Raw genomic sequence first — 27,904 nt, forward strand, 5'->3', positions numbered from 1 at the left:
AGCATATTAAAAAGCAGAGACATCACCCTGCCAACAAAAGTGCGTATAGTCAAGGCCATGGTTTTCCCAGTTGCAATGTATGGATGTGAAAGTTGGACCGTAAGAAAGGCTGAGTGCAAAAAAATTGAGGCCTTTGAACTATGGTGCTGGAGAAGACTCCTGCGAATCCCTTGGACTGCAAGGCGTTCAAACCGGTCAGTCCTAGAGGAGATCAACCCTGGCTGCTCTTTAGAAGGCCAGATCCTGAAGTTGAAACTCAAATACTTTGGTCACCTAATGAGAAGAAAGGGCTCTCTGGAGAAGGGCCTAATGCTGGGAAAGATTGAGGGCGATAGAAGAATGGGACAAGAGAGAATGAGATGGCTGGATGGAGTCACTGAAGCAGTAGGCGTGAGCTTAAATGGACTCCAGAAGATGGGAGAGGACAGGAAGGCCTGGAGGAACAATGTCCATGGGGTCGCGATAGATCGGACATGACTTCGCAACTAACAACAACAAAAATAATTTACTGTATCATTTATACAAAAACGCTATAGAAATTCTCTTGGACATATGAAATATCAAAATAAGCCAAAAGATGAAAAAGATAAATTTCAGTATGGACTTGATAGAATAAATAGAATAAATCATGAATGTTTAAAAGTGTAGTAGCAATTAAGTCTTATAAAGAGAATGATAACAATGTATCTTATAGATATGTTTCCAGATACAAGCTAGGTTTTTTGCTTATACAAGAAATGAATACTCTAAAATATACAGTTGGGGGACACAGTTGCAGTATAATTTTAAAAAATAGTTTCTATTTATAAGTCAATTTATATTTTAAATATAAATATGTCCTCAGGTCAACTTCATCTTTGGGTAGTTACAAGGCCACAACCATGCATTTTGGAATGTGTGTGTGTAACAATATGAAAGTGTTTACAGTTGCAGCTTTCTGGGATGTTGATTTCTCAGTTTAGCCTCTAGTTCAGCTATTCCTTGGTAGTTCCCATTCAAATGCTAACCTGGTCCAAATCTGCTAACCTTCCAAGCCTACAGGAGAAAGGACATGTGCTGCTACCTATTGAAACAATCTAAATTTTAGCAGCTTTTATATTTTAAAATGCTTTAATGTTTAAACCGGTCTATCTCACTTTTCTTGTTTATTTATATTTTAGAGATCCACAGGCACTGAATTACTTTCTACACGGAGGGGGAAGTAAATCTGTAAGTTATTTATGTTATCTTATTGTACGTTTAATTTTGTTAACAATTGTTTGGGGTTGCTAGAAGTGTGCCCATAGAATCTTAAAGCAAATTCATTGATATGCAAGGTTTATCACAGCAAACTAGAAATGTGGGCTTGCAGTTCTGCATTTTTTTTTCTTTCCACTTAAAAGAAATCTTACGTTGTGCCCAGTGAGCAATAATGTAAGAGAGGTCTACATTTTAACACTTCTCAAGTTTATGTGGCAGAGAACTAGGAGGTTTTTAAAACCTTTTAGATCCAAAGTTTCTTCTATCTTGTCCTATGCCTTCCCTCTGTGTCTCTCTTTGAATCTTTCTGAGGCTACAATAGTTTCCTGAAGTTGGAAAGAATAAGCACAATTGTTGATGGAAAAATAGTGGGAAGAAAAATTTAATGTTAGATGTTAGCTCTTAAAGATCAGACTCTTATTAGATTACGAGGAAAGTTGTGTCCCAAATGTATTGCTCTTAGTTTATTTTTTTTTATCTTGTCACAGAACAGTGAAGACTTGAGTAACATAGGATATTCTGCAGCCAACTCAAATTCCATTTTTGCCAATACCAGTGTAAGTATAGAGAAGAAATATACGATGTTATTGTAGATTCTATAGACTAATTGCATTGTTTATATTATATGTAATTGAATGGAATAAAAATAGTTACTGATTATCTTATGAGATCAACTTCCTATGTTGTCTATATATATAATATTTTTATTAGTGATATTAATGAATAGTTATTCTCCCAGATTTTGATATCACTGTATTTATATACCTGAAATGAATTACAATAGGAAGCTATTCTTCCCATAGTATTTAGTCTTGTGAATTCTATTCAGCCTGCATATGCAAATTGTTAAAATTTAGAAACTGAGCGGATATCTAGTTAGAACAAGCTACAGTATAAGAAAATTTTACCAAGAAAAATGGTAAAGTTGTTACTAAAATTTCTTCTACTTCCTCTCTATTAGAAAAATTAATGAGACTGATAGAAGTGATCCAGAATTACCTCTTAATATAACTTGATTTGTTATAGCAGAATTTGTAGCTCAGTTGAACTCATAATATATTGTTTTTTCTTTATTACTTCTAGTTTTGCAATTCAGACATATCAGATTCTAACCAAGAATAAAAATTGTGATGACCTTCTACTCTCTGGACTTGTTAGCTAAATAGTACAGGTTGAGATGATGTGTAGCAGGATTATACAGTGCTTTACACTTTAAGGGTGTTTCAGACTGCATTTAGGCACCCACATAGCACCTAAACAAAACATATATTTTCCAGAGCTTATGCTGCAGTTGCAGAAGGCAGCTGAGTGGTCCTTGGAGAAGACCAAGCTGCTTTAAGGAGTTGCCATAAAATCCTTGTACGTACTCTGGAGTAGTTTTTTCCTTCAGATCCAAAGTGTGATTTCATGACATGGCAAAGCTCTAATGTTTAATGTCATGATAGATTTTCAATTAGATAAAAGTTAAACTTTATAGAGTGTCTTTGTTACTGCTGATATATATATAGTGTACATATTATTAGGAGGGTGCAGAGATATTTTAGATCTAGACTTCTGGGAATAGTTTGATCAGTTCTACATTACTTTAGTCCAATCTGATTTGTTCCCGAATCAACTTTATATTTTTCTCTAAAGAAAAATATAAAATGTAAACAGCTGTAGCTTTTTAATGATCATATAAAGTAGATAATATGCTGCCGGTGCCTTAAATAACTACAAATTGTAGTTGAAAAATATGCTGCAATATTCAAATGATTAAATAGAGGGGCTAAGAAAGAGCAGAATGTTGTACTCATATATATTAAGCTCTTGCTGTCAATTTATATACTTTGCATACCAGTATCTTTATCCTGTTGTGAAATGGGTAATTAAAACCAGATTTGTTGGATTTGGCTTTAGAGTTTCTTGTCTGTGGATTCAGAGCTCTCAGGCTACTTTTAACTAATCCTTCACAGGATCTCTGTAGAAATAAATGAGTATATGCCAACAATCCTGTCTGAGAACCTTATTGAAAAAAATGTTAGGATTATTTCACAGTGTTGTACAACAGTAATGTTTCTTGTTCTAATAATAAACCCGAGAAAAGGAAAATAATTATAGTGAACTATGCTGTACATTTGGCATTTTTAAAAAAGGATTGAAGACATTTTATTGTATTTTTTCCTTTCAGAGCTCTGATCCTAAGTCATCAATCAAAGGTATTGGTGGTCAGCTTGGAGAAGGGTCTAATGATGGACTACAGTTGCCAAGTACTCTTCAGTTTCTTGATGATGAACTTGAATCATCTCCATTGCCTGATCTTGGTGAAGATCAGCCTTTTGATATCCTCCAGAAATCTTTGCAAGAAGCTAATATTACTGAGCAGACTTTGGCAGAAGAGGCTTATTTGGATGCCAACATAAGCTCCAATCAACAGTTTGCACAAACACAACTTCATCCTTCCTCATCAGCATCTTTTACTCAGGCTTCTAATGTTTCTAATTACTCAGGTCAAACGTTGCAACCTATTGGAGTTACTCAAGTAGTACAACCACCAGTTGGATCATCTTTTACAAGCAATACAGTTGGTGTGCAACATGGCTTTATGCAACATGTGGGGATCAGTGTTCCCAGTCAGCATTTGTCAAATAGTCAGATTGGTAGTTCTGGACAAATACAACTCATTGGTTCATTTAGTAATCAACCTTCTATGATGGCCATAAATAATCTTGAAGGATCTCATATTATATTGAAGGGTGGTGGCCAACAAGCACCTGCAAATATGAGTGGTGGACTTTTGGTTCATAGACAAACTCCTAATGGCAATTCGTTGTTTGGCAATTCAAATTCAAGCTCAGTAGCACAACCTGTAACTGTTCCATTTAATAGTACAAATTTTCAGGCATCTTTGCCTGTACACAACATCATTATACAGAGGGGTCTTGCTCCAAATTCTAACAAAATTCCCATCAATATTCAACCCAAACCAATTCAGATGGGACAGCAAGCCACTTACAATGTAAATAGTTTAGGAATACAACAGCATCACGTACAACAAGGAATTCCCTTTGCTTCATCAAATTCACCTCAGAATTCAGTAGTTGGTCCACATATGTCTGTTAATATTGTTAGTCAGCAAAATTCAAGAAAACCAGTTACTCCCCAAACAGTAAGTAATGCCAGCGGTAGCATTGTTATCCATTCTCCAATGGGACAGCCTCATGCATCTCAGAATCAGTTTCTTATACCAACAAGTCTGTCTGTAAATCCCAGTCCAGTTCACCATGTCCAGACTGTAAATGGACAGCTGCTTCAGAATCAGTCTTCACAACTTGTTCCCAGCCAAGTATCCACTGAGCATGTTATGTTAAGTAGAAACTCTGCGAATATGCTCAGAAGTAACCAAGCATATTCAGGACAAATGCTGAATAATCAGAATGCTGTACAGTTAGTTTCTGGTCAGACATTTGCTCCTTCTGGAAACCAAGTTATAGTCAACCATGGAACTTCTCAAATTGTTGGTGGTCAGATTCCACTACAACAATCCTCTCCTGCTGTATTACATTTATCCCCAAACCAAGGAAACCTTTCCCAAGGCAGAACAGGATATTCAGCAGCGTCTCCTGGACAGGCAACTGGTTCAAATATATCTTCAAGTAATCGTTTTACTGTTGTGAGTTCCTCTGCTACGGTACATCCAAACATTGGCTCATCAGCTCAGTCTGTAGCTTCAAGTGGAAGCTTTGCTGGAGATCAACTTACACAGCAAAATAGAACTCAGTTGTCAGTCAGTGTATCACATCGACTTCCAGTTTCTTCAAAACCTGTCAGCCCTTTTAGTCAAACGTCAGTAACCCAGTCACCATTTTCTTTTGGACAGGTATGATTCACAAGATCAAAAATGTTCCATAAATGTATAGTTTCTTTAATGATGCGGGATGGGGTATGATCATGCCACCTGTATTTCTAAACATTAAGCAGTATTTTGAAATACCTTTGCTGCTTTATTGATACGATAATACCAACTTTCATTTTTTATTCACATGGAATTATTTTTATTAAAAATGTGATTTCATAGAAATAAGGTTCATTACTGGCTTAGATGTGTATTCATTTAAAACTATATTTGATGAACTCCATGTTATAATGAATTACAGTGAATGTCAGAATTCAATGAACTACTCATTTTTATTTTAAATTAATTGCAGTTTCTGAATTGCTTTATTTTCATTAATCAAAGGCAAGATTAACCACAGTTTAGGATTTCAGCATAATACTATTTTATGTTAAAAATGGAATTTAAATGGATATTTCCAATTTACTCTCATATACCCAATAAAGAAGGCATAGAGGGAAGTAGATGATTCCAGGCTTGCTGTGGGTTGCTTTCATGCTAAGTCATAAACTTTGTGATATTTGAATTAACTATTGCAACTAACAATTAAATGTTATTTATTGAAATTTGTATATAGAGAATGAATAAACCATTTGTATAAAAATGAAAGATAAGAAAAAAGGATTTTATCCATATTGTGCACTAATTCAATTATAAAGATTTAGGATGTAAGTTGAATATAATTAGTTGAAGTTCAACTCTATGAATGAAGGAGAGTCAGTCTTCAGTTAAGTAATACCAAAATCAAATAGCCTTAATTCTAATTACATCACAAGTAGTTTGGAAGTCTAGCACTCAAAGAATTGATAAGACATAATGATTTTAAGCCCTTCCAAAAAAGCCTGAAAGCATTTTTACCTTACCTCACCCCCATCCCCAGTGGACATACACCTCTCACTATGAGAAATATGTTAGGTGTTTCTGGTTTCTGATTTCTGGTTTAGTATGATGCCTGAATGAAGCTGTTGTAGTGCATCCAATAACTGTGGTTAAAATTTGTGGGCAAAACTGATGTGGAACTCAGCTACTTATGTATTTTTTTATATGGACTATTTCTTTTTAAACATCTTTAATTATATGTGTGATGTGTCTCTGTTGTATCTTTGCAGGCTCAAAAAAAAGGAATCAACCTGGCATCTTCGGTTGCATCATCAAAATCACAGGACAGCTTGAGACAACCACAGTCAACAAATCTTTTAGGTAATTTAGTTTATTAGATTTTAATTTCTTTCTAATTTATCAGAATGACTTCATACTGATATTATCTTAAGTATTAATTGAAAAGTTTGGGTTGTAAGTAGATATTACAGTACTATATATTACTGATATACATAGACAAGAAAGGGTTAGAATTAAAATCTAAAAGTGCATTTGACAAGTTTCTTTGGCTAGTATCAGTGATTCAGTAATTTTATAAACTTATGGCAATGTTTTATAAAATATAAGTTATTTGATGATATATATGTGAACATGGTGTTAGAAATATTTGCATATATAGCATAAAGATGTTTATTTTATAGTATTTTTTTCAGAAATACATGCTGCTATACTTTCCTATCGCATTAAGTGACTGGGTGGGTTAACTGACCGTGGAGGGCTGCCTCAGAGGGTGGGGGAAGTCTTGGGAGGCCTAGTGCCCACCGATATACAGAAACCAGGCATGGGCAGGTGTCAGCCAGCCAGGTCCAGCAGCACGTGAGTCTTTTCTGTTTTCTCACACCACTCCAGTGCGGCCTGATATTTTCTGTGCCCTAACACATCTGGAAGGTTTCAGCTGGCTAGGCCCAGTCATGCATAGGCCTCCTCCCTCCTTCCCCCCCCCCCCGAACTTCAGTTAGAAAGCTAGGAAAGGCATTCTTCCTCAAGACTGGCCAGAAACAGAAAGGGAGAAAGCTAGGTTTCTTGGGAATGGTATTGAGGCATGAGGCCTTTGTGCCACTGGGCCTACCTAGCAGGCTGGGGGATCCAGTCGGAGGCAGGTTTCTGTACACTGCTGGTCCTAGATGGCTGAGGCCTGCAGCAAATTCTAGCTGTCTATCTCCTTCTGACCCATGGCAATTTCCATGCACCACTGGGTCTAGATGGCTGAGGCCTTCTAGCCTACAGCAGGTTTCCTGGAGGGGTGGGGCAAGAGAGGCCAGTCTTTTCAAAAATGGTGGGAGGAGAGAGAAGGCAACAACTTACAACCAAAATTCTGGGCTTAGTTGTGGTAGTAAGTCAAGGACTACCTGTATTTTATAGTCTAGAACAGGGGCCCCCCACCCTATGAGCCGTGGCCCACTACTGGGCCATGGCCTATTTGGAACTAGGCTGCGCAAGCACAAATAGAGCTGTGCGCATGCACACACTCACCTGCCACTCACACGGAACCATCCCCCCTATGCCTGGCCACCAAGCCAGAAAGGTTGTAGACCGCTGGTCTAGAATAGTTACATAAAAACACTCCTAGTGACAGTTTATTTAATATCTTTCAGTGATGTATATTTAGGTGGAAGATTCAAATATGTGTAATGCTTTGTGTAATGTCAAGAATCTTCACTGTGAGTATATTTACAGGACAAGATGCCAAAATCATACAACAACCTATAGGAACAGTGTTACCGCACCCGGAAAAAATAGCAGGTTCATCACTTGCTCAAACAAATGTGCAGGTAGGGGGAAAAAATTACCCGCTTTTCTTACGCAAATCATTTCCTGTTTTGCAATTGAAAATAATTTTGAGGAGGGAGATTTGTGAAGAAATCTGTAATAGTACATTTGGAAATCTCTGTTTTTACACAAAGGGATAAAACAGTCCAACCTATCAAAAACAGTACTGTAAAAAACAGATTAAAAACACAAGTTAAGATAGGCAAGAAAATGGTAAATGAGCACCTGTCCAGCCTAGACGAGTTCAAATCACCAGGACCAGATGGATTATACCCCAAGGGTTTTAAGGAACTGGCAGATGTGATCTTAGAACCACTGAACTATATTTTTCAAAGATCCTGGAGCACTGGGGAACTACCAGAGGACTGAAAAAAACCTGATGTAGTTCCCATCTTCAAAAAAGGAAAAAAAAAAGGAACCCAGGAAATTACAGACCTATCAGGCTGACCTCAATACCTGGGAAGATTCTGGAAAAGATAATCAAGCAACAAATCAGTGAACACCTAGAGGCAAACAAAGTCATTAGCAAAAGACAACATGGGTTTGTCAAAAACAGATCATGCCAGACAAAACTTACTGCATTCTTTGACAAAGCAACCAAATTAGTGTACCAGAGGAATGCTATGGATATAATTTACTTGGACTTCAGTAAGGCGTTTGATAAAGAAGATTACAATCTACTACTTGATAAGATAGAAAAATGTGTGTTACACAGCATCACCACCAGAGGGATTCATAGCTGGCTGACCGACCGTACTCAATGGAACTGCAGTTACATGGAGGGAAGCATGTAGGGCTCTGTTCTGGGCCCAGTGTTCTTCAACATCTTCACCAATGATTTGGATGAGGGGATGGATGGGGAACTCATCATATTTGCAGACGACATCAGGCTGGCAGGAATAGCCAACACTCCAGAAGATAGGCTTAAGATACAGAAGGATCTTGACAGACTTGAACATTGGGTGCTATGTAACAAAATGAAATTCAATGGTGAAAAAAAAGATGTTCTACATTTAGGCAAGAAAAACCAATTGTACAGGTATAGTATAGGTCAGGGGTAGGCAACCTTGGCTCTTTTATAAATCGTGGACTTCAACTCCCAGAATTTCTGAGCCAGCATGGCTCAGCATGGAAACCTCTCCCTTTCCCCTCAGCATGGCTGGCTCAGGAATTCTGGGAACTGAAGTCCACGAGTCATAAAAGAGCCAAGGTTGCCTACCCCTGGTATAGGTAGTACCTTGCTCAATAGTAGTAACTGTGAGAGGGATCTCGGAGTCCTAGTGGACAATCACTTAAATATGAGCCAGCAATGTGCTGCAACTGCCAAAAAAGCCAACACAGTGCTAGGCTGTATTAACATAGGGATAGAATCAAGATCACGTGAAGTATTAATACTACCTTACAATGCCTTGGTAAGGCCACACTTGGAATACTACATGCAGTTTTAGTCCCCAGGATGTAAAAAAGATGTTGAGACTCTAGAAAGAGTACAGAGGAGCCACAAAGATGATTAGGGGACTGGAGGCTAAAACATATAAGGAATGGTTGCTGGAATTGGGTATGTCTAGTTTAATGAGGAGAAGGACGAGGGGGGACATGATAGCGATGTTCCAATATCTCAGAGGTTGCCACAAAGAAGAGGGAGTCAAGCTATTCTCCAAAGTACCTGAAGGCAGGACAAGAAGCAACTGATGGAAACTAACCAAAGAGAGAAGCAACCTAGAACTAAGGAGAAATTTCCTGACAGTTAGAACAATTAATCAGTGGAACAACCTGCCTCCAGAAGTTGTGAATGAAGTTTTTAAAAGACTGGACAGCCATTTGTCTGAAATGGTATAGGGTTTCCTGCCTGAGTAGGGGATTGGATGACCTCTAAGGTTCCTTCCAACTTTATTACTATTACTATATATCGCTTGAAATATTATATGAAGCTAAACAATAATATAGACAAATTTCCTGTTTATTTGTTTACAGAACTTTCTCTTTTGTGTTTATAAAAAATGAAAGGTTTATTGGCGTAATCTCACTTACAGGAGTAATGAAATATTGTGTCATGGAACACTGCATTAGCATATTTGCTGTCATTTGCTTGAATTCACTAATCTTGAAAAGGAGATTTGTGATGAAATCTATGATAGGGTATTTAAAAGTCTCTTAGAGAAATTGTATGAAACTAAACAATACTTTAGATATTTGGTGGTATTTGCCATTATAAATTTTAAATACTTTAGTAATCCTTGGATCACACCATAAAAAGTACACTTCGATTTTATACTTGTTTATACAGGCATATCCTACTGATAAAGAGGATTATGTTTGAAAATTTTCAAAGGCAATTGTGTCTAAGATTGTAATTGTTCTCTATATAAACCATTTTATTTATTTTCATATGTGACACATAAGCAGTTCAAATTTGTATTAATGCAGTTTATAGAAAGTAGTAGTACTTTGAAATGTACAAAACTATAATTTCTTTTAATAAAAGATTATCCTAATGTAACATAATGTATTTTGGACTTAGGTGGATGGTCATATAGTAGGACAAAAGAGGCCTGCTGCTAAACAGTTAACCAAAGGAGCCTTGTAAGTTAATTTCTCTTCTATATACATTTTAGCTTTTTGTTTTGTTTTGCCCTTCACAAATTTTTCAAAATTGTTCCAGATGTCATTGTAAAATGACTGATGGTTACTTTCTTTCCACTAGCATTCTACAGCAATTACAGAAAGACCAGGCACAGGCTGTAGCTCCTGACAAAAGTCAGTTCAGATCTTTAAGGGATGCAGTCCAGAGACTTCTTTCATATCATGTGTGCCAGGGATCACTGCCAACTGAAGAGGATTTAAGGAAAGGTATTTTCCCCTTTCTACTATTTTGAAAAAGATGTGTGTATTGGGGGGGGGGGCTGATAAACATCAGATAAGTTATATGTTATGCATATAATGGAAAATGAAAGAAAAAGATTATTATAAATATTTTAGAGTTTAAAGATGACTATCTAAATGTGTTTTAATGCCTTTCAGTGGATAATGAATTTGAATCTGCAGCAACACAGCTTCTGAAAAGAACACAGTCAATGCTAAATAAATACAGATGTCTTCTGTTGGAAGATGCAATGGTAAGACCAATGAAAAATAATTATATATGTTTTTTCATGCCAAACTAGTTGTAACATTAACCGTGTGATTAATACTGCATGTAAATGTAATGAGTCAAGGGAAGCAAAGTTGATTCATTTCCAAGATATAAAATAGCTTCAAAGTGTCTTTCATTTTAAGTAGCTAGCATGGGGACCCATTTTTTTAATTGAGAGTACTACAAAGGTGTGAAATTCTTAGCTGTAGAACATAGTCCTCATTTGCAGTCACCCATTTCAAATTACAGTTAGTCCTTGACCTACAACCATTTAATAATAATAATAATAATATTAAAGTTGGAAGGGACCTTGAAGATCTTCTAGTCCAACCCCCTGCTCAGGCAGGAAACCCATACCATTTCAGACAAATGGTTGTCCAGTCTCTTCTTAAAAACGTACAGTGTTGGAGCACCCACAATTTCTGCAGGCAGGTTAATTTATTCAGCAACTGTTCAAAGTTAACAGTAGTATTGAATGAATGGTGATTATGATTAGTCCTCGGAGTGCTCAGTATTCCTGTAGTCATAAAACTGCAGTCAGGACACTTGGCAACCGGGTTATCCTACAAACAGTTGCAGCCTCACTCAAACACATGATTCCCATTTGCGACCTTCCCTGGTGGCTTCCCTGGAAAGTCAGTGGGAGTAGTCTGGCAGGGAAGGCTGGAATAGTCTCCCTTACCTGTGGATCACCCCCAGCCTCTCCAAACTCTTTCCACGTTGGCTGCTTGCACACCCCATGCACCCTTCCCAACTTGTACTGTGCTCTTGCACATCCTCTTTGACCATTGCCACATTTCCTTGCTCCCTCCTTTGGTTGTTAAGTCATTGCAGTTTTTTAAATGGATCATTTCATGATTTTATGACCATTTTTATGATGGTTGTAAAGCAATTCACTATGATGGTTAAAGAACTCATGTGGTTGTTAAGTGAAGCAGGTGGCTGTTAAGTAAATCCATTTTGTTGGAAACTTGACTGTGGAACCCTGCAGCTGATTGTTGTCAAGTGTCTGAAATGCAATCCTGTGACCACTGGAGGGACATTGGGTGCAGCAGTCACTGGAACTGTTAATACTATTTATTTATTTATTAAATTTATATGCTACCTGTCTTACCATGGGGCTACTTTAGGGAGCTTACAACAATAAAAAGAAAGAAATGAAAAGAACTGAAGTAAGATAATAGAACAATAAAATAAACAATGAAAGAGAACATAATGAGAATACAATCACATGATTAACAAAAAAGAAAGATGGATGTGTAGAGAGCAGAGAAGGGGGTGGAGGTGGAGTCTGCCATTAATCCAGCAATCACTTCCAGCATTGAGCTATCCCCTATTTGGACCCAAGCCAATCAGCAGAGCCAGGTCTTTAGCTCTTGTGGAAGGAAGAAAGGTGGGGGAAGATCTTACTTTAGAGAGTAAGATGTTCCAAAGGGCAGGCACTGCAGCAGAGAAGGCTCTTCTTTTGGATCCTGACAAAGTTCTGTTTTTATGTATTGTGTTGTGTTACATTGTTTTGTACTGTGATATGATATTGAAATGGTTCCCATATAACTTCAATAATTAGCTTGAAAACAGGAGCATAACATTTTTTGTTTGTAGCATGGGAGCTGATTTTGTTTATTTGTTTTCTTTTCCAGAGGATAAATCCTTCAGCAGAAATGGTAATGATTGACAGGATGTTTAACCAGGAAGAAAGACAATCTCTGTCCCGGGATAAACGTCTTGCAATAGTTGATCCTGGTAAGAAACTAAGACTCATTTTAGATAAGAGATTTCTTTTGTTTATGTCACTGCTTTTCCATTTTGTTTTACTTGCCAATTGAATGCAACATAGTCTCAATATAATTCTTGATGGATATGTGGCTGTTAAGACCCTTTATGCATCCTTATTCATAATAATAAGTAAACAACAGTGTAATGCAATAGCCTACTGTTGTGCTATTAATCTTAATTCTTTCCCCTCCCACCACCTGTTTGTTTCTTCTTTACTTCCCCAAACAATATGTTTGTTGGGAAGATGCAGAATACAATATGTGGTTTTGATAAAGCTGCATTCATGTACAGTATTCAAAAATATATTTTACTACATGACAATTTTAAATCACTTTAGCTTGTAAGAAATGATATAATTTGTTTTCAAAGGAATTATGTTTACAAATATATTTGTTACCTCTTTACTTAGAAAAATATTCTGCTAATTCTGAACAGAAACATTCTAATCTAAAAAGATTAATGAAGGCAATTGAGAACAAATTTCAACATAAAATTTGAATATTTTGAAATTCTTGAATATTAGTTTATTTTATAAAAATGTGCATATAGGTACAGAAGACATGTCAGTTTTCAGTGCAGGAACAGTTAATAGGTCTAGAAATATTTAATAGGTCAGGCAATTATAACTTAATGCTATTTATTTATTTGCATCCCATCTTTTTTATTTTTATAAATAATTTAAAGCGGCAAACATATGCAACTTCCCCTCCTATTTTCTCCACAACAACCACCCTGTGCGGTGAGTTATACTGAAAAAGAGTGACTGGTCCAAGCATCCAGTGAGCTTTCATGGCTAAGACAGGACTAGAACCTCACAGTTTCTGGCTTGTAGTCTGGTGCCTTAATCACTGAACCAAATGGATTTCGTAGGTCCTTTCTTCCCACTCTGACTTCTTTTTAAAGGACATTCTATTACAACATGTTCCATTGTGATTCACACTGAACTAACCAGAATTCCATTTAAGCTACAATCTGAAACCTAAAATCATATTTTAATATGTACAGTAGTTCATTGTAGGTTTTAGCACATCACTTATTTTTTACATGTTGGTTGTGACTTAATGTAAATGGGGCTTACTGCAATATTTATATCCTATAGATCCACGATAAAAAAAAATTAAGAAGTTGGTCCCAAAATTCCACTTTGGGCAAAATATAGGTATCCCAGGTCTGAAAACATTGAAGAATATTTCTTATGTCTTGCTGTTGTACAACAGTGTAGTATTAAGATACTTTTTTTTCCAATTTTCAGATGGTTTTCTGGCAGACTTTTGTTGCTCATCCACGCAATTTGACAAGGGTGCTGATGAAACACAGCTTCACGAAAGTGATCATCAAACTAGCAAATCTTCAACTTCTCCAAACCAGACTGCTAATGCCCAAATGAGAGACAAGTCAAGCACGGCAGAGTCTTTAATGTGCAACAAACTTCATGTAGTGCCTAATAATATTGTGAGTCCACCACAAGAAAACATTTCTGTTAAAAAAGCAGATCTTGCAAAAGCTTTAACATTTGAGAAATGCTCTTCTGAAAGCTGCTCTCCCGAAAGCCAACATATGGCTTCTCCTGAACAAAAAATTGCTCTTAAAGGTCTTGACAAGTTGAATGAAAATTCTTTAGCTTCTAAAGATCATTCATCTAAAATCTTATCAAATGCAGATCGTGGTACGCATAAGACCTGTTGGAATACAATTGATTCTCATTCAGAAACAGCATATAATCATTCCCTCCAAGATAAAACTCCACGGAGTTCTCCAAAGAATATCGATTTGCCACCAGACAACTGGAAAGTTTCTGGAAAATCCCAAAAGGATTTGCTGGTCAATAAGAGTTTAGAAACTACATTCAAAAATATATTAGAACTGAAAAAGACTGAAAGGCAGCCACAAAGTGGGGGAGCTGCTAGTGGCTCTCTAGAGTTAGAGTATCCTAACTGTTCACTTATTGCTCCACAAGGAAACTGCCTGGAGAAATTTATTCCAGACCACAGTGAAAGCATTGTAGAATCTGACTCTCTTTTAGAAGCTGCTGTAAATAGTATCTTAGAATGTTAATAGTTACAGTACCGTGGACAAATCTCCCTTAGAAACAAATGTGAAAGATATTACAAATACAGCCTGACGGGTGTACTTTCTAAAGTAGGTTCTGTTCTTTGTTTGAGAGCAGTACTCATTGTGGTTACAGTGAGGTATCCAGTAATGTAAAACCTTAAGAGAAAGCTGTTTGGTAAGGCCTATTCATTGGCTGTGATTGAATGTAATTCTCAACCATGTTCTTTACCATTTCAAGAATGATTCTCAATGAGCCTTTCCCTTCCCTCTCTTCTTCCAACTCAACTGTAATGGTAAGATTAGAAGCTTTCGTTTCTATTTTAGACTATAGTTTAATGTGTTGCCTGAGGTTTAACCTATAATTAATAACTAAACCAGATGCATCAACTGTGATTTGCAATTGTTGGCTTTTCAGTAGCTACAATTAGGGTTGTATAATCCAGAGTTGACAACATGACAAAACTGGTTAATAAAATATGGAACAGAAAATCCCCAACATCTTCATCATGATCGGTGGCTAAGTGTTACACTCTAACCACCGGATTACATTGCTTGTTTAAAAAGTTTTAATGTTGTAGCTTAATGAAACATTAATTGACTAAACCCTACATAATAAGGTAGTATATTGACAATCACAGACTGCTAACAGGTGTATTAAATACGTTTAATAAGAAAAATGCTCTCTATATATCCTGTCAAGATTTAAATCTCTGTGGTTAAAAATTCTACAGTTTACTTCTTTGCAGAAATATCTTTGCCAGGTTTACAAGAAATAGAGAAAAAACTGTAAACTGAAAAATTGTAAACAGAGTTTACAGAGCTTTATACTTCAAGTGCTATTCAGCTGCTCCATAAGCAGAAACTAATATAATTCAGAGAATTATAGAATTGTAGAATTTAAGTTGCAATTTGGTATGGAACAATAAATACTAAGTTTAGAAAAGCTAGTAGATGGGAAATATTAAAAAGCTATAAAGTAGTCATGCACATACCATACACATATATACACACAAAAATTTTGATTGACATATTGTTTATTCAACAAAAACTTTTGTATTTTATAATTGGATATAATCAACTAAATATTTCCGAAATAGTATAATGTTTTTCTAAACCAAGTATGACAAGTATTTTTACTTAAAAATTGTGTTGTTATAGTAAATGTTTATAGTTTAAGGAGCACTAGCCTTAATCTGAACAAATTAAAGGACAGTGTTATTTTGGTTGTTAATTGTTCAGAATGTTAATTCATTTGCAGCAGTGGTCATATTACCAAAACACATATAAACCAAAGTTAAATTTCTATCCATTAACAAAATCACATGTAAAAGCATACATTTCATAATCTAGAGCCAAAGGAAACTCATGCATGGTTTGCGTTTGGCTGGTGGTCATATTGTTAATGTATTTTCTTTATTATTTAAGTATACAAATTTCTCCTTTTATGTTGCCAGGCTTAAAGAACAAACTCTACAAGCTTTCTTTAATGCTGCTGCATACAACTATGCCTGCTCAAAAGGACAGAGAACTGTGATTATGACGCTTTGTCTGCAGCTTCTCTTTACAGAAATATTTAAAATTTATTGAGGACTCTCTGCTCTTGATCTGATGGGGATCTTTCTCTTGCATTCAGCCACATGTAGTTTTACTACATATAATGACAAACTGGTTGTCAGTCAGTTTGCCAGAATGTTTAGAAAGAAGTCACATTTTGCTTTCTTTATTCCAAATAATGTAATGCAAAACTGTATTCTGTTGTATTATTCCACATAGAACACACTACCATCCTTGTATTGTGACCACATTGCCATGGATTAATAAAATATAATTTAATTCAGCAAAAGAGTAACAACAGTTAATGTACAATCCATATATAATAGGAATAGAAACATGGAGTTTAGTTTTATTGCCTCCTTTTTTTAAAAAAACCCACAGGTTTGTGATTTTAAAGTCACAGACGTATGATTTTGTACACTTCCTGGCAACCATAATTTAAATGGCTATAATTGATGGCTTGGCTTTGTCACAAATTTATTTTTTGTGAGGATGGATTTAATTATTTGTTTCTTTTAAGTTACATAAAGAGAGTAGGAAGTGCTTTTCCCTCAAGGTTTTGTGAAGGAAACATAATTGAACTGTAACCATAATGAGGTAATTTGGAAAGCAGGGTGTATATTGTGTCAGTCATATAAATTAGTTTAACTAGTATCTGATTGGAAATGTAAAAAAATAATAATTCACATTTGTACAATTTCTTCTTTTGGTTTTACCTGCCAGTGTAAAGTTCCCATTGTATGTACAGAATATTCTGAACCTAAATACCAAAATAAAGTGTATATGTTTTGAATCTTAGGTGAGAGTTTAATTTTAGATAACGTCTTAGCCAAGACATCTGAAATGCACTTCATCAATGTGGATTAAATCATACCTATATTTATCCCAGGATTTTGTGCTGGGAACCCACTGAACGAAGTTCAGCTGAATTAACCTGGGATAGTTAATGTATTTTATTTATTAAACTGAACTTGGTTTTAGAGTTCTGAATATTTTAAATGGTAATGCAGTAAAAATATTTTTGTTCATTGTAAAGAAACAAAGTGTGAATTTGTTACGCAGCCCATGGTCCTGAATCCAGTGAAGGCCATTTATTTGTGCTTACTGCTTTGTAGATTTGGTCTCTTAAATACCTGATGTCTTTCCACATTGTCTAAAGTTAAAACATTTTTAGCTGGCAACTATAAAAAATCTGATTCAACAAGGTCAGCATAACTGATCTGTTAGATTTGGGAGGCCTTACAGACTGACTTTACTGAAAGAGGATGTGTCACTTTTTGTCAATGTAATATGAACTTCATTTGCTTAAAAACTTTCATTTGTATAGTATGTCTCACTTGAAATTGCTTTGTATACATTTTGTAAAAATATTTATAAAATGTTTTGTAAAAAATATAACAAATTGCAGTTTATTTTGTTATGTTGGATAAATACTGTTAAAATACACATATTGGTAAAATATATTGTTAATCCATGAATAGGAAATGTTTAGCTGGATACTACAAATTGAAACAACCATTACAATACAGCCAAAGATTTGGGAAAAATCATTATCTGTGATTGTCTTGATTTAACCAAGATAAATAATTAGGCCTTGAAGGGGTTTCTTTTTTATTTTACATAATCTATTTAAAAATATTTTTGTTATATTTATGTTCAACATTTTTTTCCATGATTGCACCATAAGCAACTACACAGGATTCTGAAATGGTATCTGCCAAGATACTAAGATGAGATGAGATCAAGAGCTGCTTAGCTGTATGAATGTTCTATTAGGTCAGTGGTTCTCAACCTGTGCGTCGGGACCCCATTTGGGGTCGAATGACCATTTCATGGGGGTCGCCAAACCACGCTGTCCGCCATTTTTTCCCCTTTTCCCTAGCTGTCCTACTCCCTCTTATTGGTGGCCACACCCACTTGGGGATCACCACAACATGGGGAACTGTATTATGGGGTCACGGCATTAGAAAGGTTGAGAACCACTGTATTAGGTCATTAAAAAAAAGCTATCTTCTTTATATGTCACATGTGAACATGGGAACTGTGTATCTATCCACTGCTGAAAGCTCTATGCCAATATGCTAATGCTGTATTAACTGATTATGTAGCAGTCTGCTCTTCAATAATTTTAAAAGATGATGTGTGTATTTTAGACCAAATACTTTATTACATCAAATATAATTTGTTTTACACATGCCAATATTAATTTGTAGAATCATAGGTTTGGAAGGTCTTCTAGTTCAGCCCTCTACCCAAAGCAGGATCTTCATACCATCTTGAACAAATGGTTGTCCAATTGTTTCTTGAAAACCTCTAGAATTAATCTCAATAGCTGGTCTTCATAAATGATTTGCATTGCATGAAAGCAAATTTTGCATATTAGAAAAATATCCAGATTACCATTCCCTTTAAAAAAAAATTTTTTTGGGCATCGATTACATATCTTCACTTATCTGCTCTTATAGAGAGCTATTCTCGGGCATAAAAAATATCAATGAATATAAACATGCTCTTGTATCAACATGGCTCTTACATACACGACTATGAAATGGAGATTGATGGATGAGTTTCTCCTGAAATTTCTCTTCAGAACTGCAGTTGAGGATTGGGGGATTTTAGGATACATGAGAGGCTGCAAGATCGAGGGAGGAGAAATGAAATGGAAAGTGAAATTCCTATTGGGGAAAACATTGCCTTGTGAATTGTTGGATGGAGCAGGATGAGAATTTTTTTTTTCTGGATATTTACTTAAAATACTAGATATGTTTACAGCCTTGAATTGTTTATAAAAATAATACTTGAGTTGTTTATAAAAATGAGGTGGAATATAAATAAAAAGTATAATGTCAAATAGTATTTCCTAACTAGTATTCAGATAACAAGTTATACCTCTTATCTTAAGTATTAAGGAATATTTATTTGATCAAGTGATTGAAATATATGCTTTAAGATGTATGGGAATGCTAAATGGGTGTGCATGAATCAGAAAATATTTCAATTCCAAAACAAATCTTCACATTCTGGAAGTTCTGCTGTATTACTTCAAATATGCTATGATTCAGTAGAAACAAACCAAAATAAAATTTTAGGGTATCACAGAGATTTTCAGAGTGAACAAGGCAAAGCACGTTGGTTTTCTGTCTATTCTGCACGTCCATTACTGCCATGTTCTCACTAGTTTCAAGGGCAGTGTGTAACACCTGATTGATATCGCAACAGCTATTCAAGGAGCCAATCCCTCCCTTTTAAATCTTTCATTGCTCTTCAAGTACCATTGATTATAGACACATCCCCATAGTACCTTTCTCCCCACCCCCAAATTCTTATTTCATATCCAGAATAAATGTGTTTGTTCACATAATATCAAAATATTTGAAATGTACTTTGGTTCTGGCACTGAATAGTTGTTTATGGAACATTTTACAGATCCTTGATGCTAAGGTACTAACAGCTTTTTCTTCTGTCTCAGATATTACTTCTTACAGCTATCAGAAAATATAGGATGTGAAAAAGAAAGTGAAATTTTTCCCAGTCTTGAGTTGGCTTGGTATAAACAAGGGCAGACAGAAAATCTGGTAGGCTTTCCAGAATCTTTATACCATATAACCATAAAGCAGCATTCCTGTCTGTTTTCTGATTTGTCCTACCTTTCAGGTATCAGGTAGAAGGGAAGCAAAAATGAAACACAGAAATGTAGAATGAAAGAGCTGGAAGGCCAAGGAATCTGGATCCTCCCTTTATTTTGAGATTGAAAGTGGTGTCTTTATCTGCTCAGTGATCAGCAATTCATTCTTTGTCTAGTTTCACTGGCCCAGTACGATGCTGCTTTTTCATTAATAACTTCATTTAAAAATATGGCCAGGAGTGTTACGCTTCAATTTTAAAATTCCCACCTAATTATATAAAAACTCATACTCCTGAACATATGTATTTTATAAGCCATATCAATAGATAGATTTACACTGTAGAGAAGTAGTTTACTGTTATTCTGTTTTACACAGAACGACCCGATTTTACCAGGACAGTCATTTCAGAAATGTTTGTTGATTTTTTTCCACACTGTATGAACCTGCCTTAATCCAATGTTTCTCCATGTTCCTAAGAAATTACAATTGCACATGCTTTAAGCAACCTTACTTCATGCAACATCTCTATTGAATGATCATTGTAATATTTGTGATTTTCCTTCTCCTTTGCTCTCTTACTCTTAATATGCACAAGAAAAATTCAAATCAATCAACTTTTTTCCTTCGGGAAGACTGAGAAGGGACAACAGAAGTTTGTAAAAGCCAGGTACTTTTCATTGAGCATTAGGATCTTTTATAAAGACATGCATGAAATCACCAGAAATCAAATGATTTTGTGCAATGACCTCCTTATCACTCAATAAAACGCTGCCACCAGCTGGTAGATGATAGGCAGAACACAATGGTCAGCTAATATTCGGGAAATAGTAAATCCGTATTAGAAACTACTGATAGCCTGATCCACTATAAATCTATCAAATTCCTTTTAAAGGTACCCTACCTGGCAGCCATTAGCACAGTGGCTTGCAGTGAATCCCATCATTTAATTTTGCTCTGGGTAGATAAACATTTCCTTCTGCTTACTTAAAAACATTAATATTTGTGAACAGAACATTATTGTCATAATTTTCTATTTATCAGAATAACAAATGAGCTCTGGTAAGGAAGCACTGAAATCAATAGGCTTAATGCTCATCAGTTGCAAAGATTATTTATTCATCTTTAATAGTCTGCAAATTTACATTTTTTACAATATTTGCAAAATATTGTCAATAGTATAGGCCTTTCATGTGTGTATAATTCTTCTGATTTCCAAGATCTGCTGGTTATGAGGCATGAATAACCAGGCCCACACATGCAGATTTCAAACTAACTACTTTATTAAGTTCTGTCAGTAATACAGGAATCTTCCCAGTCTGTCAGTGTACTACTGGGAACAATTAGATAAGGCTCCAAGGTACCTGGGGGTGGGGTCAGCTGTAGCCTTTTTGTGGTTGTGCAGTGACTCTAGGCTAGCTCAACACTTGATCCCTCCTCCTTGCCAAGTTGAGTGCTTCCCAACATCCTCATACAGGTAATTCTCAATTTCTGACCATTTGTTTAGTGACCATTTGAAGTTATGGTGCTGAAAATGTGACTTACTACCAGTCCTCACACTTATGACTGTTGTAGCATCTCTGCAGTCCTGTAAGGCTGTTCAGGAACTCTGGGGCTGAAGGGGGAAAGTTGGGTGAGAGTCAGTGAGTGTGAGTGTATTGGTCACTCTCCCCTGGGACTTCTCCCACTGGATCATACAGTCTTTAACACCTTCATCCTCCACATTCATTTTCAATAATAATTTATATATCTTAGCAATATCCTGTTTGTCATTAATACATAAATCTAATTCAAAATCAATTTCTTCATTGGTAACAACAGATTTCTTCTTGTTCAGTTTAAATCTCTCTATCCACTGAGCATAGGCAAACCACTGACAAGTATAACCTTTCCTTGCCATTTCTTCTCTGATTTTTAATTCAGATATTTATCAGAAAGATAAAGGTTAAAATAAGATGTTCTGCTATTTCTGATAACTCTTAATAGATTTTCTGCTGACACTGAGGACTGAAAAGATGATATTTTATGGATTTTTTATAGATGGAATATAGGATGAGGAGATCATTGTAAATTAAGGAGGGGTAAAGAGTTATAAAGATTATTTGTATTTGCTGTGATGAAGGTTCGAAGTTATTTTTTATAGATTTCTCTTTACTATATCCTCTTCCTCCTCTTTTTTCAAACCATGGGGAAGGGGTTTGATTCTGACCCAGTTCAAGGTCGACTCAGGCTTCCACCCTTCTCAGGTCAGTAAAATGAGGACCCAGATTATTGGAGGCAATATGCTGACTCTATAAATTGCTTGGAGAGGACTGTAAAGCATTATGAAGTGATGTATAAGTCTAAGTGCTATAGCTATTGCTATGAATTTTCTTCTAGGAATCATTTTAAATAGAAATTAAAAAAAATCTGTCAAAAAGAAGATATGTCATATTGCAGTTTGTGGGTGAATGTGGTAAAAGAACATTTTAAAAGAAAGGTTTTAGAAAAAAGAAGAGGAATTTTAATCCATTCTGGAAAGTACAGCCATATATTAATTGCATCTCTTTCTCAATTCAGTTCTAAAAATGGTAGCTGCAGTTGCAAGAACTATCTCTGGATAGTTTTCTGGATAATTTCATTAGCTTCAGGAGAACTTAAATCAACACAGTTAGAAATTAGATGAATAGGCATGGAAGTGAGCTGTGAAGTGAGCTGTGAACATGATATTGACAAAATTCAGTATAAGATTGTTATACAGATACATAACACACAGAGCAGAAAGCTAATTAGGCAGATTGTCCTGTTCATACAGCCTAAAATAGTTGATTTAGGCATGCCCACATAGTGTGTTTATGACAGTTTAGAATTAGCTTCTTAATGTGACTAAATCTTATGGAAATCGGAGATCTAGTGTATTGCTGGTTTTATGATGATGTATGTTTAATTCCAGCAGAGCTGGCTTTTATTTGAAACACTGCAATTCTGCAGAACTAGTTGGTACTTTGTTGCCCATTGTCTGCCTCCCAAGCTCCTTTCACCTACCTCATCTACTATAGATGTGTTCCCTACATTTCAACATCAGTAGACGTGAAGATGATCAGGCATTGGCAGCAAAGTGCTTCTCGGGTATTGAGCAACGGAAACAAAGGAGATGTGCAAGTGGCCTTATAAGCAAGGTTTTAGGGGGCATTTTCTTCTTGGTAAGAAGAATTTGATGCTTCAGCCATGTGTGCAGAAGAATGGAAAGATCAAAGTAATGTGTGTGTGTGTGTGTGTGTGTGTGTGTGTGTACCAGTGGTTCAGTTCATTCTTTAATTTATTCTTATAACAGTCCTGAAAAGTGGGTTAGTGCAATAAAAGATAGTAATGGAGCCAAAGTGATCCAGAAAATGAACAAGCCCATCTTCTCAAACTTTTACTTCCAACACTTTTATCTAGAAAAAAAAAAAGTTTGGGCTGACATTCTGCTAATAACTTCTCTTGCAAAACAAACCTTGCTAAAATAGAAGAAGCTGTCCAGGAACACAGTTGCACTGTTATTTTGCAGTAGAAAATTCCTGGTGTGTTATGGTTTTTTCACACAATCTTATATACATTTGATCAGTTAGGAAGTGATAACAAAAGATATTTCAACAATACAAGGCTGTACTTGGAGCAGTTATGGTTTCTCCTTGTGCAAATCTAGATGCAAACTAGCAAAGCCAAAGTTTATAAGCATAAAGCGTCATGCAGCTTCTTAATATACTCAACCTAACACAGGTGAGCTCAATTTTATCAGTATTTTGGGAATGGCTTTATGCAATTGACTTCCCATAAATTTTAGATGAGTTCAATAGTTCATGTATAGGCAGGAGGAGCTGTGGCTAAGGGAGAGCTTAATAATGCTATAGCTTGTTAAATGCTATTTTCTAGATTTAATTTCCTTTATGAATATTATGGAAATGACCCAAAGGTGTTTTTTCAGGAGGCAACTGGACTTTCTTGTTTTTTCTTTGAAGACGTTTCGCTTCTCATCCAAGAAGCTTGACCTGGATAACTGAGAATCTCCGTAGACATTATGGAAATAAATGTTGGTGTCATGTCTTGGATCATCTTATTGAAAGAGTGAGTGACAGGGACATATGCTGGCATTTTACAGTATGGTTTCTAAGGCCAAGTAAATTGTGGAACAAGTTTTGCAAGATTTGCTTTTATTTACAATCAATAGAACACTATAATTTTTAAAATATGTCTATACTTTTAAGGTTTTTTCCCCTTGTTTAACAATGATCAGCCTATCTCTGAGCTCAGTTCCTGGTAAATCACTGGAGAAAACCCTGATTGAAATGAGTCCAGAAAATCAGTTTCATCCAGATACATCTGAAGCTATAAGACCACCTTTTTCTTCAGTCATTTTTCCCAGGAAAGGCAATATTTGAATCTGTCTTATAATTTTTTATATATAATTATATTTTCTGGGCCTTTCTTTTTTTAACACTCATGGACATATCCTTGAAAAAGGTGATGAATGTCTCTTTTAGCCATGGGTCAGACTCAATCTTCTGTGAAGAAGAGTAAGAATTGGGCAAACATGTGGTGGCCCTCATCTTTCCATGGAAAATACCATTATATGTCAGAAGATTCTACTGTTCTGACAACTAATGAGAGCTCAGGTAATCATATGAGACTGTACAATAATATCCACGTACCCGAAAATATGCTGAACTCCAAATTAAGGTATGTTCAACAAGATTTGAAGGAAATACAGCATTATCACTGAAGGAAACAGGACTTATAATGAGAAGTTCTGTTTTGGTGATACATCTGGATTTGTCCTCTTATTCAGCACATTAATAGTTTTACAGATCTTTAACATGTTGTTCTTCATTATTTCCTCCTTGAACTCAAGTAACTCAAGTAAATAATAACATGAATTAACAGTTTATTGTTATTTTGCTGATTTAGTTGTAAAGATCGCTTATGTTGTATTAGTTTCATTTTTGAATGAATAGTCTGCTCATTTTTATTTATCAAATTTAGGGACTACCCATCTCACTCGTAAAGAGTCTCTGGGTGGTTTGGATATTTTAAGCCAGTAGTGAATGTTCCACTAATAGCATTTGCCTAAACCAGCACTGATGGCATTGTCTAAACAAATAGGACATGGAGATCTTTCCTCAGCTGTCTTGGACTTGTCAGGCAGCTTATCTTCCCTTTCACTTAAGCCTAACCTTTCAGATTGATATATTCAGAAGACAACTAAACAAAACCAGCTAATTTTCTTGTTACTGGGAGGTAAAATTAAAACATCAAGCAGCCACTGTGTATTTGACATTACAATGCCATAACTGATAAGCAAATATTTTTATTCTAATTGCATAGTGTGTTCCTAGATGTATGAAACAGCTTTTCTGTCCCTGTTCTGTGTCCAGGAGAAGACCGGACCTTGTCAAATATGACATCTAGCCCTTTGGGTGTTTATATAGTTAAAACTGTCGTCATTGATTGGTTCTGCCTGGCACATGCATCAAAGCAAAGGACTATGGAAAGGTCCTTCATTTCGGTTCCTTGCTTCAGGCCTCCCTGTTTATGATTAAGAAGCTAATTCCCTTGGAGTGTGTGTGTGTGTGTGTGTGTGTGTGTGTGTGTGCGCGCATGCATTTTGTGAGGTGGGGTGGGAATAGAGAAAAATAGTGCTCTTTTTCTTCTCCTTTTGAATCATTTTTCTCCCATCCTTCTGATCTGAACAATTTGTTTCTTTGCTGCTGTTTAGCATAATTATTTTACTGATGTTTTGAGCTACCTACAACTTAGAGAAGGGATTAGAAAAGCTGTAAATATGTAAATATGATGGGCCTCAGCCCTTTGGCTTCTCTGACAGAGTTAGTAGCATATGTCTGTGTTCAGCTGGGGACCAGCATTTTATTTCAATTCTGTCAAAGTTTCAGAGCACCAAATATAAAGTTCAGTAGTGAGATGGGTGGCATATACATTTAATGAATAAATAAAATATCACTTTTGGGGCGTTTGGAAAATTTAAACAGTGGCTCGCAAATTGAAATATCAAGCATAGAAAGGCTCGTGGCATGTAGAGGGTTGGTGGGCCTGCCTAGAGATGGATAGACATATGTCAATTAAATTTCTACTTATGTAAAACTAAATTCTACAGCTTCAGCTGAGCATGTGAAGATCAGGAACAGAAATAATTCTTCTGTAAATATATAGTTGTAGATTGCTCAGGTCTCATACCACTGACACTCGCTTTTGGTAACTTTTCTGACTCTACAAAATGTCCTTAAGAGTGAAGATAAATCATTTGCCGATTTGAATATTGGCAGGACCAGGACAAATGTATTTGTTTAAAATGTAAAGAGATAACTGATATATTTAAGACAACTGTTTTCTTTGAATAAAACTGGCTTTAGGAAATATGTACCCCCATAGTACCCTCCTTCCAAATTTCCTATTCCTTGTACATTTGTTAAACCATTACTTTTATTTAATACTCATGGACATATCTGGCTGCAGTGGCTGGATGTAAATAAAGGTCCACTAATCTATTTGCCCACAATATGCTGGTGCAATTCTGTAGCAGATGTTGTATGGTACTGTGAGAAATTCAAAATTGTACTGTTCAGATTTACAACTTCAATGGATCCCCAAAATTTTGATTGTAAGTAACAGTGTCTGTAAGCTGAGTCACCATGCGACCAGATTCAATTTTAGGACTTCATTTTTACAAAGGTTGTTAAACAGATCACTGCTATTGTTAAGCAAATGACATGGTGATATGTCTGAATCCAGATTATCCAATGGGCTGGAAAACAACCAAAAAGTCACAAAACATGATCACAACAATTTGAGATGCTGCAATCAGTTGCAAATGCAAGCTACTTGCCAAGAACCCAAAAGGCATATCATGTGACTGTTGGAGTGGTGCAGCAGTCATAACTTTGAGGACAGGTTGCATGTAACCTTTTCAAGGCCATCATAACTTTGAACAGTTGGTACGTGACGTGGTAATTCTAGGGCTATCTGTAGTAGCTACTAACAAGTGCCATCAATTGGCTTTGGCAAAGCAGCTGGAGGCTCCAGAAGCTCACCTGAAATTATTGAGTATTGTAGTTGTCCCTGAATCTGGATTATATTATGATGAGTGAAGATATATGCATAAGTAAAGGCCAAAGTGGTCCCTTTAGTGATAGGAGAACCTGGGGCTGTGGTTCCTAAGCTGGGAGAATGATTCCAACAGATTCCAGGAAAAACATCTGAGCTCTCTGTCCAGAAGAGTGCAGTGCTAGGAATAGCTAAGTCCCTTTGCAGAACCCCAAATTCCCAGGCCTCTGGTAGAAGACCCGAGATTGAGGAAGACACCTACCAACCATAAGGGTGAGAAGGATTTTTAAAATCATATATCCTTCCATCCTTTTGGAAATTATAGAATATTTTGGAATATTTTTTCATATAGCACAGTCACACTTTCTATTCTTGCAGTTCTATTCTATTTTCACTTATTTTTTTCCTCCTTTTACCCTTCACTTTCATATCTATTTTCTCCCAAGAATCACTCTTGGCATTAAAAAAAATCACAACCTCATTCAGAACCTTTGAGTATCCTTCACTAATTCTCTTAATCTTTCATCATAAGTAATCAAATCAATCAGGCTGTAAGGGTTATATTAATTTTTTTGTCATGATTACGTATGACCAGGCTTCTGTTTAAACCAGAAACCAACAGTATTTCTTCTAACCAGATAGATACTCATGGAATATTCATAATTCTCACTCATTATTGACTCTCTGAATGGCTCAATCATTTTGAGAGAGTCATCCTTTACCCTCTTGTTTCTACCCACCCGTTCATATCACCTATCAGGTTTATTTTTTCTTTTGAAAAAATGTTTATTCAAAATGTTGCACAATTTTTCAGCAATCTAATTTGTCTATTTTTTTTCATTATTACCATTCACTGGTGTGTAATATGCAACTTTCACCAATCTATTGAATCTTAGTTTCATATGCACCCATAAAAATTTGCATCTA

General features: G+C 35.9%; 1 protein-coding gene across 5 annotated transcripts in view; it reads left to right on the forward strand.

Annotated features, from left to right (window-relative positions):
- Nucleotides 1–17,824, forward strand: part of BICRAL (BRD4 interacting chromatin remodeling complex associated protein like) — a 28,036-nt gene extending 10,212 nt beyond the window's left edge. For 4 of the 5 annotated variants that reach the window (XM_039347714.1, XM_039347713.1, XM_039347715.1 and 1 more), the window contains 10 exons: nucleotides 1,161–1,209; nucleotides 1,728–1,796; nucleotides 3,410–5,098; nucleotides 6,223–6,313; nucleotides 7,670–7,764; nucleotides 10,284–10,345; nucleotides 10,467–10,612; nucleotides 10,784–10,878; nucleotides 12,536–12,638; nucleotides 13,924–17,824. In XM_039347714.1, coding sequence (XP_039203648.1) covers nucleotides 1,161–1,209; nucleotides 1,728–1,796; nucleotides 3,410–5,098; nucleotides 6,223–6,313; nucleotides 7,670–7,764; nucleotides 10,284–10,345; nucleotides 10,467–10,612; nucleotides 10,784–10,878; nucleotides 12,536–12,638; nucleotides 13,924–14,726 — 3,202 coding nt within the window. In that variant the 3' untranslated portion in view covers nucleotides 14,727–17,824. The remainder of the gene's footprint in view (nucleotides 1–1,160; nucleotides 1,210–1,727; nucleotides 1,797–3,409; nucleotides 5,099–6,222; nucleotides 6,314–7,669; nucleotides 7,765–10,283; nucleotides 10,346–10,466; nucleotides 10,613–10,783; nucleotides 10,879–12,535; nucleotides 12,639–13,923) is intronic. The other variant, XR_005557230.1, reaches the window with a different exon arrangement.
- The last annotated feature ends 10,080 nt before the right edge of the window (nucleotides 17,825–27,904 follow it).

The sequence above is a fragment of the Crotalus tigris genome, unplaced genomic scaffold (assembly GCF_016545835.1).
Source record: "Crotalus tigris isolate CLP2741 ecotype Arizona unplaced genomic scaffold, ASM1654583v1 scf7180000018097.2503214, whole genome shotgun sequence".
Taxonomy (NCBI): Eukaryota; Metazoa; Chordata; class Lepidosauria; order Squamata; family Viperidae; genus Crotalus; species Crotalus tigris.